This window comes from Athene noctua, chromosome 2, assembly GCF_965140245.1.
Source record: "Athene noctua chromosome 2, bAthNoc1.hap1.1, whole genome shotgun sequence".
NCBI classification, from domain to species: domain Eukaryota; kingdom Metazoa; phylum Chordata; class Aves; order Strigiformes; family Strigidae; genus Athene; species Athene noctua.
The window spans coordinates 51,709,583-51,721,739 of NC_134038.1; the positions used below are offsets into that span (position 1 = coordinate 51,709,583).

The 12,157-nt window shown below is 40.5% G+C and overlaps 1 protein-coding gene across 1 annotated transcript in view; it reads right to left on the reverse strand.

Annotated features, from left to right (window-relative positions):
• Positions 1-12,157, reverse strand: part of LAMA3 (laminin subunit alpha 3) — a 118,279-nt gene that overhangs the window by 81,426 nt on the left and 24,696 nt on the right. Inside the window, exons 8-11 of the mRNA XM_074899078.1 lie at positions 8,048-8,166; positions 3,413-3,503; positions 2,244-2,375; positions 440-496 (exon numbers count right to left, since the gene is read on the reverse strand). Of these exons, the coding sequence (XP_074755179.1) occupies positions 440-496; positions 2,244-2,375; positions 3,413-3,503; positions 8,048-8,166 (399 nt within the window). The remainder of the gene's footprint in view (positions 1-439; positions 497-2,243; positions 2,376-3,412; positions 3,504-8,047; positions 8,167-12,157) is intronic.

A 12,157-nucleotide genomic window follows, 5' to 3' on the forward strand; every position in this document is an offset into this window, starting at 1 on the left:
GAAATCCTTCACAGCCAAGGGCAATGTATAATTTGCCAGGTGCAAGAGGACAGTCCAGAAGCAGAGGCCAGTTAGCCATAAGAAAGAGATTTACGCTGCAAAGCAGCTGACACGTTGTATGTGTCAGAAAGTCTTGATGAATCAGTTCATAAGAGCACCAAACAAGATGCTCGGTCTCTTCTGCAGATGTTTTCCAGAGGCTGGTCAAATTTATTTTGATCCATAACTGTTCCTGAAACTAGCCTTCTAAACTGTTTAACATGAACATGACAATAAGATGAATTTCTGGCAAGAACAAAGGCTCTCCAAAAGATAAATACCAACAGTGGCAAAATTACTCCATAAATCTCTATCAAAGAGCAGGCACCACTAAACCAGTGAAAAATAGTGACACAGGGAAAAACAGAGAAATGATGGGGGAAAAACACCAAGAACTTGCCAATTATGTCACCAGCCATAGCATCGCTTGGATTTGGAGAAGGATATACAGGAATACCTTTAAAACAAAAGAAACGGTGAAGTGTATTTGAAACAGATACATTTATTTCATTACAAATCATGACAAACCATGAAGTCATCTCCTGTCAATACAGAGAGCATGATATTCACGTGGCTCTAGTAACCAACTTCAGCTTAGTTTTCTTTCAGTTAGGAACAGGATAAGCAACATTTAGTTTTGATCTTCAATTCAGATACAAACATTTCTTCTCAAAAGAACAGCGTGGAAATGCTACCAGGTTGCTCCCTATCCTTTTGTACTTAAAGACTTCTCACGCTAGACAGTGTTCTGAGAGCTATCTAGGGAGGTCCATATTTATTTCACATTTCCTGCTTCCAGCTGAAGGTCCATCTCCTGCTATTTGGCATTGTGACCTGCTGCCTGATCTGCCAGAATTCATTACATGTATGGTACATCTTGGAAGCTTTTAATTTGAGAATCCTCCAGATTAGGAATGAGAAAAACATCCCAAAAAATCTTCCTCCCTTAAGATGGGATCCAGAGCTGATGAGCTACAAACATCAGTAGGACTTAGATCAAGGTCTACCTGAGCTGAACTTACTTTAAAATGCTGAATTACAAACAAGAGGATACGAGAGATGTGATAATCTAGAATGCACTGTACAGAAACAATTTATTCTATCACAGCCCTTGAATTCAAACAATATTAATTTTTTTTCTCTGTTTTGTACTGATTTCCCTCTTCCTCCATTTTTATTACGGTACCTCTCTTTTAGTTAGACCTCAAAACTCTCCCCATAACAACACCTGTTTTAACAACTGTCAGAAACACGCTTCTCCTGAGGGCACAAAACATCTCACCGATGCTTTTTAAAAATCTGTTCAGGGAGTCACAAGCTTTTACACAGCAAACACAATGCTGATATTACATTTTCTTCTCAGTTATTTTATATAACATTTGTTTATGAGGAAAGAATTATCCAAATTCCCAACATTTAATTTTTATTTTCTTATTTTAAAGTAAAAATCTGATTTTCAACTAATCAACAGCATTAGATAGCATTCTACTACTATTTTCAATAAATGGAAGCACTCAGCAGTTCTGTGTCACATCATTTTTTCTAATATGTTTGTTTTCTTTGGATTTACAAACACCTTTCCTTCAACTACTTCTGAAGAAATACGAAACATACTGGAACCCTTCCCTCAACCACATATCTGCACCTACCTGCAGTCTAGCAAAAAATAAGAGAGCATGGCTGAGAGTCTTATGCTCTGCCAGGAGAGCCTTTCCAACATTATGCAGGCACTATTTTAGAATTATTTTTATTTATTTTAGAATCCTCTGAGAGGATCTTTTATCAGGAATGCAAGTTCCATATCCTAGGATGTGGCAAGAACACATAACCGTTTTCTCTCTCTCACTACAGTCAAGTTTCCCTTCCCAGTCCCAGTAGTTTTCCCTGAGACATGTTTAAACAATTTGTCCAAGGCTTTATCACTCGAGTTTATGACTTACTGAGAGATAGGCTGTGGCTTCTATGAAGATGTTTTAAATGAACTCAGAATTGTGAGAATGAGCACAACCTATTTGATTTTCAAGTTACAATTACTTTGTAAAATAAACCAGACTCTCTTCAGTATTATGACAACTGATTTATAAGAACATGTAAACATGTGAAGCTGAAATGCCAGATGTTTTAACCAAGTGTAATGAAAACTGTTAATTCTTTAATGCACATTTCAAATATGAGAAAAGAGCCGTTTTTATTTGTATACTTACGGACACAGTACGGATAGCCATAGAATCCATCAGCACATCGTTCACAGTTTTCTCCCTGGAAATTCTGCTTACAGAAGCAGCGACCAGACCCCTCCTCACAGCCCTCTGCATGCTCCGAGTTACAGCTGCAGGCTGAGTAAATATCAGCAATTAGGCACTCTTTGAGAAAGAATCACTTTGCCTTTTACAGCAGTGCACAATGGCATTATAATAGTAAATTTGAAGTCGTGAATGACTCATTATTTAAGGAATTAACATTTGCATGCTGTTACCTATTTTCCAAGTACTTTATATCACAAAATAATCTTTGTGATATCCTTTAGAAATAGAGCTATGTTATTTTCTTAGAGTGTTTAGGGTTTTTCTAATTCAGAAAGCTGCATGTTATTACTCCACAGCGCTGCAGCAACTATCCTTTCTGTGATATCCATTCATCTCTCTCCATGGTCTAGGCTAAGCCCCATGCTCCACCCGCCTTCCCTTACACACCACGTGCAACACTATGGCAGCATGCCATGGCTCTGTTGACTTCCAATTTATTTCAATACCCAAACACAAAAAACTGTAGCTTCCTCCAACCTGCCACAAGGCTCCCTAAGCCTGTTTGTAATTCAACCCTTAACTCCTACCTATACTCAGTTCTTTTTTAAATGTTATATTAGTATTTATCCTATTGGATCTTTTATTAGTTGTTAGGTTCAGCACTGCATGAAGTATTAGCAGTGATCCCCACGACCTTTTGAGCTATAGAATAAAATTCTCAAGTGACCAAGAGCCAAAGGATATCTCATGTGTACATCAGATGGCTAAGAGAACCAAGGTGATGAGGGTAGGAGATGAGAGTGGCTTCCCAGAGGTCATGCCTCCTCACTGTGAGGTATGTAACAGCACCCCAGGCTTATGTGATCCTATTTCCTCAGCAGCCCTTTCTGGCTTACTTCCTCCTGTTGTCCTGCTGCTGGTCCAAAGCTTTAGGCTCATATGACACATAAGCTGAGAATAATATCTTTAAAAGGGTCTAAAACAACACAAAGTAATTTGCAGTTGTTCAACATTTTTTGGCCACTCTTTCATTTTTCCTCCCCAAAAGATGTGTTCCATGCCTTGATTATAGCTAAAAAACCCCCAAGCCACCAACATGAGAAGACACTTAATAGAGAGGGACTCACGTATGCAGCCATCAGGGGCTGTTGCTGGAACACCATAAGGACGATAGTAACCTTTTGCACACTTCTCACAGTTAATGCCAGCTGTGTTATGCTGTGCAAAATAAAACAAAAGGAGAATATAAGAAAAAAAGGGGAACTTGGAAGAATTAAGAAGCAATAACATCCTTTACACTGTTTCTATATTCAACTAAGAAAGAATCAGCACAAGAAAAAAATGAAATATGACTGCAATAAAGACAGCATTCATCATTTGGTGTTCCTTAACCACCTGTACTCTACAGATTTCTGAATCATGGTATTCTCACATAAAGCAGCTGAATTTTATATTTAAAGCATTATAAAAAAGAGCTATTTCTTAAAAAATAGGGGAAAATAATGTCTTTTTCCTATCACATGGTATCTCTTTTTACACTACTTTCTTATCATAATGTATATATTGTTCAGGCAACTGCATCATGAATCTTTCCTCATGCTATATATCCTACGTCTGAGATCAGCACATCAAAATAAACCAAAACCTCATCAGTCAGGTCAGCACAAAACAGACCTTCCTTTAGAAAAGTATACGTCTCTGTAAACATGTATTTGAGGCACACAGAAAAAATATTGCAAGTAATTTGAACTACAGCAAAAACATGTAACTCCCCTGTCAACACAGTTCTAAGTGCATTTCAGCTCCTGCAGCAAAGCTCTCCCCTGTGGTGGGGCAGCAGGAGCGTGTAGTGGCAATGGCATGCACTAGTTGAGTAAATCACAGTCATGAGGCATCCTGGCAAGCTCGAGGTCTCATGAGCAGGGCATGGGAGGGGGAAGCTTTGCCCTGGAGCAACCAAAGCAGCTTCCCCCAGCTCCCACTTACTGTTTAGTTCCTCCTTAGGAAGAGCTGCAATTCAGGGCTGAGCAGGGACCCAGCATTTAACGGAGAGACTGGTGGGGCAGTTTATGAGCAGGGCATCCAAGATGCTGCTGGGGCTGCTGCTCATGGCTGGCACTCTCAGTTTGGGCAGCAGATTTGGGTTCTGCTTCCAGCTCTGCTGGGAGCCTCCTCTGGCATCTTCAGATCTGAGCTCCTGCAGGGAGAGGCTGATGCTAGATCAGGTAGGATGCTGCTCACATCGCACAAGAGACGCTGTGGTTGCTGCAGCACTTAGCATGGCAGGAGCACAGTGGGGCCCAGCATCTCTGCTCAAGACTGTAGGGCTACTTGGAGATTGTGCAGCAATGGTCTCCACACATTCCAGGGCACATTCTTTGGAGACTACTGGTGCTAACTCCTGTGGCACAGCAGAGTCCCCACCCCGGACAGAGCTCCAGGAGGTGGATGCCACTGTCCAGGTCTGAGGCTGTAGATGGTGCCTGAGTCTCTCCCTGCGGCCTGGGGCAGGTGATGAACCTGTGCAGAGCTTGAAGGTAAGGATAGCTGATATTGCAGTAGATGTATGTTATAGACCACCTGAACAGGAAGGCAAATGAAGCCTTATTTAGGGAACTAGAGGAAGCTTTGGTACTCTTGGATGACTTTATCCACCTCAGTATCTGCCAGAAGGGCAATGCAGACAGGTGCAAGCAATCCGGAAGTTATTTTGAATGCATCAGAGACAATTTCTGGATGTAGGGGTTCACGAACCCGTTAGGGGAGACGCTCTGTTCAAACTGGCACCCACTAACAGGGAAGAACATATGAAGGTTGAGGGCAGCCTTGGCTGCAGTGACCCAGAGACTGTGGTTTTTAAGAAGTAAGCAAGACAAATAGCAGAATTAGTTCTGGGCTTCAGACAATGAGATTTTGGCTTGTTCAGGTATCTGCTTGGCAAGATCCTGTGTGAAACTGCCCTGGAATGGAGAGGTGACCAGGAGAGCTAGTCAGTTCTCATGGATAGCCTCCTTAGAACAAGAACAGTTCCTTCCAATATGTGGAATGTCAAGCAAGTACGGTAGAAGGCCAGCATGCATAAATACAGAGCTCCTGATTGATCTCAAACTCAAAAAAACCCCGTACACAGAAGGTGGAAGCAGCTTGACTACTTGGTGGCAGTACAAAGACATTGACCACATATGTAGGAGTGGAGTTAAGAAAGCCAAAGCTTAGCTGGAGTTAAAACCAGCAAGGGAGGTGAAGTGCAAAAGCAAAGTTTCTAGGAGTACATCAACAGCAAAATAAAAGCTAATGGGAGTTAGGGGCCCATTGATCAGTGGGGAAGGACATGCAGTGAACAAATCATCTTAGAACACACGAAGGATAGGAAGGTGATTGGACATGTTCAACATAAATTTACCTAGGGCAAAGTATGCCAAATCAACCTCACTGATCTCTGTGATTATCTTATCTGATAATACGACTAGTGCTGTGGACAAAGGGCAAGCAGAGCCATCAAGATGAAGCACATGACACCCAAGAAGAGGCTGAGACAGCTTGGTCTCTCAGCAATGAGAAGGGAGAACTTGTTGCTATCTACAACTGAGGATGGAGCCAGACTCTTCTCAGAGGTGCAAAGCAATAGGGTGAGAGGCAACAGGCACAGATTGGAACAAGAAAAACTCAGATTAGGTATTAGGGAAAAATATTTATCATGAAGGTGGTCAGACACTGAAACAGGTTGCTGGGAGTAATTGTGGCATCTCTGTCCTTGGAGGTGTTCAGGACTTGACTGAATTAAGTTCCTGAGCAACCTGATCTAATTAGACTTGCTCTGAGTAGAGGGTTGGACAATGTGATTTCCAGAGGCCCCTTGCTATAAGACTCCAAAGAAAATGAATCTAACTTTTAATGCAACATTCCATTCTATCACTTCTCTGTTCAGGCATCCATTCCTAACACTTTTTTCTCTGACACAAAAAGTAAATTAAAATCCATGTGCTTTATCCATTTAAAAAAATGCTATAATTTATGGTAAATTCATTTAATCCAGCATAATTTCCACAAACTTAGGTTACAAAAAATTCATATCGGTCATCTAACTAGGACTCACAGATTTAGATTAATTTCGCTGTTTTCTATCCTGGAAGCAATATAAGAGAAATGGTCTTTCATGACCAAAGAGCTGACAGGAAGGACCAACATAATAAATCTTACCAGACTGCATGAACAATGTTCTGTACAGAAATGTCATTTGGAAGACAAAGAGCATTTATTCTACTCATGCTAGTAAAAATAACTCTATTCTCTTCCGACTGCCTTTTGGACAATGTCTGATTATATTGTGGCAATAGGATGGAAAACATACCCTATAAATTTTACTGGATATTTCTTTTTTTTTTTTTTTTTCTTAAATACAGCTGTATTTTCAAATGCACAGCATGGTAATACATAAGTCATGATGCACAGCTTTCACATGAACAGAGGCTTGACCATAATTTTCCCTCTGAATTATGTTCTGGTCAGCTGCTTGTCATCATACTTCAGATCACTTGACAACAAAAGGAAGACAGACTTCCAAATCAGTCTGGATGTATTTAACCCTGAGATCACTGCAGCGATGAATAATGTAGGTTGTAAGGGAACTCAGGAGGCCAGGTGGTTCTGTCCCACTCAAAGCAGAGATAAATCCAAGATTAGATCAAGTTGATCAAAGCCTTGTATGATCTTTCCTGATCGTAATTAGCCACAGCATAACAAAACTCACTCAGGATGAGAGACATTCTTTCTCCTTCCAAGAACATGTTATCCATTAACAACAGACAGAGTGTAAAGTCTCTGATTCCAAATTTGCATTTGTTGATTCAATCCAACCAAGCCTCTAAGACAGTTATGGGACTGGATAATGTGACATGTAAGGAGAAACTGAGGGCATGGCTTTGCTTGGTTTGAAGAAGAGATGTTAAAGGAGGGTGGAGGTGTCTAATGACAGTTTTCCTCTACCTGCCTCTACACAGAAGACAGAGCTAACTCTTCTCAGACATGCACAACAAAAGGACAAAAGACAGTTGTCACAAGTTGCAATTGGGGAAATTCATACTGAACAGTAACACAAAACCCTTTACCATGAGACCGATTAAGTACTACAAACGATTACCCTGAGTCTGTGTAATCTGCATCCTGGGAAATTTTCAGAACTCAACTGGACATTTCTCAGTGCAACCTGATATAACTTTGCATCTACGTTTTGTTTGAGAGGAACACTCATCTAGATGACTTCCACAGGTCCTTTCTGTGATTCTGTGCTTTTTTCAATAAATACAAACTTCCTTCTTGGCATAGCCTATGCCCTTCTTTACTTCTGCTGATGAGGGAGAGCCCTGTATGTTTTGCTGCAGTAAGGAACCAGCTCGCCTGAGCTGGAATTTTATTTGGTTAATTTTACTTCCTTCTGTTAAGCAGAGAAATGGCACAGTTTGTAATAACAGGAAAGGGAATTTCTGTAGTTGATTTAATTGTTGCATTGTGTGGCTTCATTTGAATCACACAGTACTGGGCATAAATACAACTTACATGTGTCTTTTATATATTAAAAAGCAATGTGGTATAATGTAAATTATTTTCAGATACCTTTTTCCCTGCTTTGAGTACAAGTAACAACACGAGAGAAATGGAGCTAACACTGGTCAGCCTCCAACCTCTTGATATGGACACAGTCCTACTTTAGCAGCCCTTCTTCAAACTTCATTTATTTAAACTGACCAAAACGACCTCTTTACCTGGCAGTTAATGCAGACTCCTCCACCTTCATAATGACCATGTATGTTTAAGCTTTCTCGACGCTGATCAACATCAGCATCATAGTAGCAATCAGTGGCATGTTCATGGCAATTGCAGGCTGAAAAAGTAATATTCCAAGTCAGCTTTCTTTATAATGCTGGAATTCAGTAATGTAGCAGAAGTGAAAAAGAAGCTTAGATCTTTTAATGTATACATACCCTCAGGTATGTTGGAGTATGCTCAAATGCACATATTTACCTATCAACAACTGGGTTTTCATACCAGAAACAAGGTAAGATCATAAAGACATGAAGAAAATGTGTTGTCAGGCTTATCAGAGGAGGCAACAGTTGAACCATTTCAACACTATGTATTTATGTGTAAATGCAGAAATAGGAAGCTCCAGAAGAATGGTCTCAGCAGTTTTTAAAAATTATCCAAAACATCTTCAAATGCTTATTCTACTTTTCGATGTCTAAAAAATACACCTGGGCTGAAGCTGTGTGCATTAAATATTTATTTAAAATAAACAATTATAGGTAAGATATGCACATTTGAACGAAAGACCTACACCAAAGAACTCTCATATTAAGCCATAGATACAGATATACCAGCAAACTTGGCTACACATTTACCCAGCTGCTGTCTTCTGAATGGAGAAGTTTTAAGTACGAGTTCATTTTACTTCCTGAAAATTGTGCATTCAAAAAGAAGAACAATAATACCACCAACAAAAACAATATATTATTACTATCTAGAAAAGGATAGATTTGGGTGACTGAGGTGACTCATTTTCCCAGCGTATGGTTGTTTATAGTCTCAGCTGTGTTATGCTTTACTTTGGGTGGTTTATGGTTAGCTCCTTTTTTTTACTTTTCCCTTCTGTTAAGCCAAATAAAGCTGAACTCACGGGGGCTCTGAATCCACTTCTACGATCATGTTCTGCCATACTTTTAATTCCATCTAACAGATGTTAATATTGCAGTGCTCAGAAGAGATTCAGATACCTGTGAGGCTTGGCTTGCAAGTACATCAGCCTCACAGACGCCTCAGCCTAGGAAGTTCACCTATTGAAAATATCTGAGATATATCCACTGATATATCTGCTCGTGGCCTTGTACACACATCATCTGGCTTCACCAATCTCCTTACAGCAAGGTGGGAGACCTAAATCCCGAAAAACCACTGCTGTTTTGCCTTTGGCAAAAAGGTCTAGCAATATAAATCCCAGAGCCAGCCCAATGTTCATGCTTTGCTTGCAGAAGAGAATTAACCTGAAAAGTGGCTCTACACTTTAAACAGTTCCTGCAAATACATTTTGAGTAAAGGGTGATAGATTTACCCAGAAAATAATTTATGTCATTTCCTATAGATCACTTATGTGTATATCATCTTAGTTAAAACTAATCTCTTCACATTGGTCATACAAAGCTCTACCTGTCTTCACTGAAATCTTCCAGAACTATAATATAATTCTGAGTAGGAACCAACCATAATAGTAAGCAAGCAGAATAAATCAAAGGGCAAGGCTATGGGTTTGCCATAAACTCAACCTATGTCTTCTTTTTTCTGTTCTGATCTCCTTTCCTTGCTGGAGAGGAACAATGGGAATTTTTTGAAAGGCAAAAAAGGCTTCCCCAAGCATCTGGGTGATAAGTGAGCTTTTAACTGCAGATGTTTCAGCGCTCCAGGGAAACCTTCCCAGGAAATTCCTGATGTTTTGACTTTACGAAGCTATGATTTCATGTTTAAGGAAATCATAGAATCATTCAGGTTGGAAAAGACCCTTGGGATCATCAAGTCCAACCATCATCCCTATTCTACAAAGTTCTCCCCTACATCATATCACCCAACATCTCATCTAAACGACCCTTAAACACATCCAGGGATGGTGACTCCACCACCTCCCTGGGCAGCCTAATCCACTGTCTAACCACTCTTTCTGTGAAAAATTTTTTCCTAATGTCCAAATCCATAAGGACTAGAGGAAACAGTCTCAAATTGTGTCAGGGGATAGATATTAGGAAAAATTTCTTCACTGAAAGGTCTATCAAGCATTAAAACAGACTGCCCAGGGAAGTGGCTGCGTCACCATCCCTGGAGGTATTTAAAAAAAAAACATAGACATGGTGCCTAGGAACATTATTTAGTGGTGTGCTTGGCAGTGTTAGGTTAATGGTTGGACTCAATGATCTTAAGGGTCTAAATGATTCTATGATTCTATTCTCCCTTCATCTGGAATAAGGCGATAAGATACTCTGGAAGTCTATGAATTCCTGAAAGCACCTTAAAACAGAAGCTAAGGGCCTTGGCCCTACTTCCTTCACGATGAGGGAAGCATTTGGGAGGCAATCCTTCCAAACTCTATTCCAAGTACCAGGCACAACTGGGATCACAACTCAGGGACAACTGATTCTCTGTGCCTTGCTATGCAGACAAGGGAAGGCAAACTGGATCATTCTATGTATCTCTTCTGTATTTCTACAGTATCTCTTCTACACCTTTATACCTGAACAGCTTTGGGCAAGGAAGCCTTTTTCCATAAACTGCCAACAACACAGCTGAGGCCGTGGCCATGATAGGCTGTGCCCTACCATCAGGTTCCCTTATGGTCTGCTGACAGGAACCAGACAAGTCAAGACTGGGTTCTCCGGCCAGGTTGTGATAGTCTGTGAAGTTTTTCGGGGTTTTCTATTCATATAATTCTTCAGGAAAATAAAACCTTGCAAAGACGAGATGTTGGTTCAAAATAGTAAGTCAGAAAAGGAAAGAAGATAACATGCATCCCCCAAAATATTTACACCATAAATAAAGAGCTCCTTGCCTCTAGGGCCAAACTGTCTGTGAGCTACAGCCCACAAGTATGTATTTTAAGAGTGATGGGAAGTTATTTGCTCTGATTATAGTAATAGCATTTTCTCTCACAGGGGAATAGAAACCCCTTATACCTCACCAAGCATCTTCTTACCACTTTAAGCCATTTGCTGACCCATATAGTACTGGGAAACTCATAGCGAAAGGTTGGGATTATCCCTACAAGTTCCTACCAACCTCTTCCAATCAGTTTCTCTCAAGGGACACGGGGCTTCTTAACCTCTGGGAAGCTTAACAAGGTTGCTTTAATTCCTTCACTACTGGCTGCCAGGAAAAGAGGTCTGCACCTGGCAAACACTCTCAACAAATCACCTCAAACTGCTAGGAGCAATCCATACTAAAAAGGGTATATTTTCAGAAGTAGTTAGAAGCAAAGTTGTTTTGGCTCAGAATCTTGTAGGTGATCTTTTATAAATTAATTATTTTTAAAATATGACATTATTTATGCTCTCTGTCTACCTCTTTCCTGGCAGAAAATGTTTTCCTTTCAAAGAGGGGAATTTCAATGAGGTTTCAAATATTGTCCAAAAATTGTGTCCTAACATGCCTATCTCCTATCAAACGTTTTAATCATCTTCCTCCCCACCCCCAACACTCAGCCTTAGTACTACAGTTTTGATTAAACAAGCCCTCTCTTTATTCCTCAAACTAATTATATAGGCATATCTCTATGGCTTTCAAATAAGGTTCCCCTCTTAACATTTTGTACTCACTGGCTACGCTACTTTCAGGAATGGCAGATGAGGAAAATAAATCAGGCCAGACACAAAGGAAACTTCAGGCTGCCAACACATTTGCTCAGAGTAGGATATGCACGGAGATGGGAACACTGTCTGTACCACATTCACTGGTTTCTGTCCAGAAGGGTGCAAAACACCCATGTGTGACAGTATGTATCCCTCCACCAAAAGGGGATCCATGTGGTCATTTTCTTTAACAAAAGAATGAAACACAGGGGAGGTGGGAGACAGGTCAATGGGCTTCTGCAGCTTGATTAATCAGTCTGTCGGGCTAAAGAACTCCAAACTCCCAATCATGAGCACAGGACAGGGTGCAAGTGTGGAATTACCAGGATTCCCCACCAGAAATGCCTTTGTGAACAGCCTTTGAAAACAGAGGGCAGCTCAAGCACCTGTAAACAGTGGCAGCCTTGAGCAATTTTTCTGCAATCTGAACACCAAGAGGCTGGGTGATGGGGAGGCAAATTTTGGAGTTGTACAGGATGTCTATAGTCT